General features: G+C 37.1%; 1 protein-coding gene across 8 annotated transcripts in view; it reads left to right on the plus strand.

Annotated features, from left to right (window-relative positions):
- The window catches only part of RHOT1 (ras homolog family member T1), a 108,412-nt gene extending 103,528 nt beyond the window's left edge, over positions 1–4,884 (plus strand). For 7 of the 8 annotated variants that reach the window (XM_011937637.1, XM_011937638.1, XM_011937632.1 and 4 more), the window contains one exon: positions 3,778–4,884. In XM_011937637.1, coding sequence (XP_011793027.1) covers positions 3,778–3,895 — 118 coding nt within the window. In that variant the 3' untranslated portion in view covers positions 3,896–4,884. Of the gene's footprint in view, positions 1–188; positions 327–3,777 lie in introns of all 8 variants that reach the window. The other variant, XR_001001321.1, reaches the window with a different exon arrangement.
- Positions 4,885–5,281: the final 397 nt, after the last annotated feature.

The following is a 5,281-nucleotide window of genomic DNA, read 5'->3' on the forward strand; positions in this document are numbered from 1 at the left end:
TTAATTTGTTGCCTTGGGTAATTTTTTCTTACTTTACCTTATTTTCTAATGAGTGTATATTAACTTTTTTTATCTTTGAAAATAAACTTTAGAAAGAAAGAAAACTATGCAATAAGATACTATAAGTTATTCTAAGATGGTATTTTCTGTAAGTCATTTTGAAGAATTATGCTTTTGAATTGTGGAAGAATTGTTTCTGCTTAAGTTTAGAAATGAGCCAGAAGCAGCTGGGCATGGTGGTTCACGCCTGTAATCTCAGCCCTTTGGGAAGCCAAGGTGGGTGGATCACCTGAGGTCGGGAGATTGTGACCATCGTAGCCAACATGGTGAAACCCTGTCTCTACTAAAAATACAAAAATTAGCTGGGCGTGGTGGCATGCACCTGTAGTCCCAGCTACTCGGAAGGCTGGGGCAGGAGAATCACTTGAACCTGGGAGGCGGAGGTTGCAGTGAGCTGAGATCACACCACTGCACTCCAGCCTAGTGACAGAGTGAGAATTCATCTGTCTCCAAAAAAATAAAAATAAATAAATAAATAAATGAGCCAGAAGCTTTATGAAACTGTTACTTGCCTCTGTTTGAGAACTGAAAGGACAAACATGAATTAGTTTTTGATACTTTTGGAATACATGTGAGACCACACTATTCTCTGCTGAAATAGTATCAGTTAAGCCATGGTAAGTGTGCCCTCCATTTTAAATGCTTTCTCTTTTATAAATAGAACCTGGTAGTGCAGCCTTTAAATGCAGGTGGTAAAGGTGTAAAATAGTTCTGTAAGTAACTTTCCATATCTAAAAGTGTCTTAAACAGCTACTGTAACATTGATAGAGCCATTGAAATATATTTTATAAGGTAATAGTTACCTTAAGTTTTAAACTAACTGTATCTTGAACATGTATCTATATTAATCTTGAAATGCAAAAGAAAACTAAGCAATAAGATCAGTCAGAATATATTATTTCATGTATCTTAAAACACAGGGGAGACCAGCCTGTAGTTCCAGCAGTTAGAGAGGCCAAGGTGGAAGGATTGCTTGAGCTCAGGAGTTCAAGACCAGCCTGGACAACATAGTGAGACTTCATCTCTATAAACAAACAGAAAACCACAGGGAGCTCTGTGAAACAGATATCCATATTTGAAGACTATTTATGAGTAATCATTTTGATTGATTTCAGTATGATTATAGCTAGCTTAAATCCTAATTCTTTTTTCCTCCTAAGTTAAAAAATAAATGTAAAAATTTAAAAATAAAATTTAAAAAATCCGTCAGTGTAGATGCGTGATAATCACAGGGAGACCAAAGATGAAGAGAAACGTCTAATGCACCTTTAGCCTGTGATCTGACTTTAAACTCTATACATCTGCATTGACTTGGAGTTGTAAACTTTTGTTACTCTTGTCATAGATCCATGGTGGTCTATGAGTTTGGGATGTTGGACTCAATTTTTTCACAGATATATATTTGTAGTTTTTGATAATCCAAAGTTATAATCATCTGTAAACTTCATGACTAATAGTCGTTAACCTCATTTCTGATGAATACTTATGGTTACTACATGTTGTCAGGTACTGCTTATGGTATTGGTTTAGAGGACTTGGTATTTCAGATGTACCAAGACCAGACTCATAGGGGTGTTTAGAGAAGATATATAACAGCTTTAGGTTTCCTTGTCTGGGGTGGGTGTGTGTGTGTTTGTTAAGAGAGTACATACAGATAGATTTTTTTTTAAGTTTGGCAATTTGCTGTAGAATACATTTATTTTAAATATAGAAAACATGAGATCCATCATATAGTGTGGCAACTCAATTTATGTGTGGGATGCATAATTGAGAGATGTTATTTTGAGTCCCCTTTTTTGTGAGCTCTGCTGTGAACTGCAAACTGTATGCATGTATATAAAAGGTTAAGAGCCCGGGTAGCTGAGTGGGGTGCCATGCTGTTAGCAGACGACGAAGGCAGTATTACTCACCTGTAGAAGATTCCATCTTCATGGAGTCATCTCAAGGTCTACTTTTTCTGTAGAAGATTCCATCTTCATGGAGTCATCTCAAGGTCTACTTTTTCTTGAAGCCAGGTATGGGTTGGTCTTGTTGGAATTTTTCCAACTTGAAAAACCTAAGCATTTTCTTCTCTGACTTTTTTTTTAATAAAACACTGCCTGTTGGAAAAACTAACTTGCAAGCTGGAATGAATCTGTGATATCACTTTGCTTTGTAAGAAATAATTATGTGAGGAGTGATTTTTTTAAAAATAGAAACTGGTGAGGGTGAGAATTGGAGTGTTGGGTCTTGCTTCGTTGTGGTGTTAAGCATGGAGCACTCTAGCTTGTGTTGTAGACTTTTGTCCTAGGGATGTACAGACTCTATTTTGTGATAACTAATCTCTTCACTTTGACTGTTACTGAGGCAAAGTAGTTTTGTGCAGTTTGAATTCTTGGCTCTTAACTCTTTTGCATATGTCAGTACCTTGGTCTTTTAATGATATCTGACTTTTGCTTCAAATCTGTTTAACTTAGTTATAAAATAATCTAAACTAGACAGTCTCTCTAAGCTCTTAATTTTGTAAGTTTTCTTTTCTTTCTTTTTTTTTTTGAGATGGAGTCTCACTTTGTCACCTAGGCTAGAGTGCAGTGGCATCATGTCGGCTCACTGCAACCTCTGTCTCCTAGGTTCAAGCAATTTTCCTGCCTCAGCCTCCCAAGTAGCTGGGATTACAGGCACCCACCACCATGCCCAGCTCATTTTTATATTTTTAGTAGAGACAGGGTTTCACCATGTTGGCCAGGCCAGTCTCGAACTCCTGACTTCAGGTGATCCACCCGTCTTGGCCTCCCAGAGTGCTGGGATTACAGGCATGAGCCACTGCACCCGGCCAATTTTTTAAGTTTTCTACATCATCTCAATTGTGTTCACTTAGTAACTAAGACTTCAGTGACATTTAAATAAAATGTTCTGACCTTTTCTTTAGAGCTTTATCCTCTTCATGGTAAGCTGTCATACTTGAGACTCTTGAGGGTACTTACTAAGCATGCTCACAACTCAGTTTGTGGTACAGGCTGTCCCTTGTCATGCATACTATGGCTTCCTTTATGTCATTGCCTTTCAATCCATCACGTTACATTATGTCCGTTAGTTGGTACCATTATCACTGCCTGTCTGACTAACACCAGGGATTGTTTTTTTTTCTCTTTAATTAGCAGTAACCAAATTAATGCAGACTGATAAATCTTCCCCTCCCCCTTTCGGTTTTTTGGGGGGGCGTTTTCTGTAAATTTTTATGAGGCTGTGTTTCCAAAGTTGACTTTAATCATTTCTCTTAGAAAAGTATTGTCACTTGTCACTTAACTGCTTACAAAATAGCTTTCAGTTCTTGGGGATAGGAGATTGCACATTATTTAACCATGAATATGATCCTCAAAATTGTGGGAACACCGCCTTAATTTTCATTTTGAAGGACCATGACGGTATTATAAAATGCTAGATTGATTTGTCTAACTTCTTTATTTCCCGTGTGAAAAAAACGTTTACAAATTTGGACGTCTACTCCCACAAAGTAGCTAATTGTCTTTATTAGTGTCTACATTATGTCATTTTCTTAAAGTAATGATTAAGTAATTATATACGTGGCTATATTGATCAATGTTTTTGATAAACATTACTGTATGCAATTAGCTTGACAAGTGTACTAATACTTACCTAAAAGTAGACTGCTAAATAACTGGTATAGGTTTTCATACTAATCATGTTTTAAGTAATAATTATATTTTCTGACTACAGGCACGTGACACAAGCTGACCTCAAGAGCTCCACGTTTTGGCTTCGAGCAAGTTTTGGTGCTACTGTTTTTGCAGTTTTGGGCTTTGCTATGTACAAAGCATTACTGAAACAGCGATGATATAAAAAGAAATACTGGCCCTACCAAAATCAAATACTTTTATGTACATTCTGAATGCTTTAAGTTCTGCTAGAAATATTGAGATATTTATACATGCAGAGTTACTTTATTAATATTTGTAATTCATGCATAAGAGTATTTTAATGATAGTTATAACTGCAGTATTGGCTAGCATATGGAAAGAAAACAGCTAACAGCCAAACTAAAATGGCTAAATTCCAGAGGCCAAAAGGGAATATTTTGTAAATATATGTACATATTCAGGTAAGATATGGTCTCCCAAGCTGAGTTCTAGAAATGGTGTTTCTAGACATTTCTAAATGGTATTGTTAGTGCTCACTTGGCTCACTCTCCTAGGTTTAAGTTAGCCCAGAGATTGTATTTACTCATGGATCACTTTATTTATTTCGCATTTACTCAAAATGATCCTTTGGGTTCTATAAGGACATGAGGCACAATTTGCCATTCTCTCTCCGTTTTTAAAAACATAAGCAGTGTCAGCTTACCAACATGACTTTTTTTCAGTCAGTTGTGGTAGGCCAGCCTTGAAGCCATCGCACAGTCTAGAAAATTGTGTAGCTGAGTGTGCAGCTCACCTTTAAGGGTGAAGTAAGGTAAAAGCAACTAGTAGAGACGTTATCTATGTGATTATGTTGCTTCTTTTGTCAGTATGTTGAATTTTATAGCCCTTTCAATGAAATGGAAAAATAAAATTTGTATATTACCAATGTTTTTAGTTTAAATAAAGAGTCACCCTTACTACTGTTGAATTTCCTCCCAAGTGTAAATCATTCTACAATGGCTGTGTCTACTATAGTCTATTACAGTAACTGCATGTGTCACCAAGTGTTCTATATCAGGCTAGGATAACCTAGAGGCAGTAATTTTTTAAATGATAAATCTAATGAATATAAACTCTCATGATAAACCTATTTTTTCCATCATCAGCCTTTTCAAGTATTTAAATAAATAACTGCTGTGTACTGTGATCTTGAGTTCTTTTGTCTTCTGAAGTATTTCTGTACAGATGTGAGTGAAGTCCTCTGGTTTCTGTCTCTCATATTGAGAATTGTTTGTATAAAAGGAATACTCAGTCGGGAGTGGTGGCTCAGTCGTGTAATCCCGGCACTCTGGGAGGCCGAGGTGGGTGGATCACCTGAGATCAGGAGTTCAAGACCAGCCTGACCAACATAGTGAAAACCTGTCTCTACTAAATACAAAAAATTAGCTGGGCGTGGTGGCGCATGCCTGTAATCCCAGCTACTTGGGAGGCTGAGGCAGGAGATCGTTTGAACTTGGGAGGTGTAGATTGCGGTGAGCTGAGATCGCGCCATTGCACTCCAGCCTGGGCAACAAGAGTGAAACTACATCTCAAAAAAAAAAAAA

This window comes from Colobus angolensis, unplaced genomic scaffold (assembly GCF_000951035.1).
Source record: "Colobus angolensis palliatus isolate OR3802 unplaced genomic scaffold, Cang.pa_1.0 Scaffold167, whole genome shotgun sequence".
Lineage (NCBI taxonomy): Eukaryota > Metazoa > Chordata > Mammalia > Primates > Cercopithecidae > Colobus > Colobus angolensis.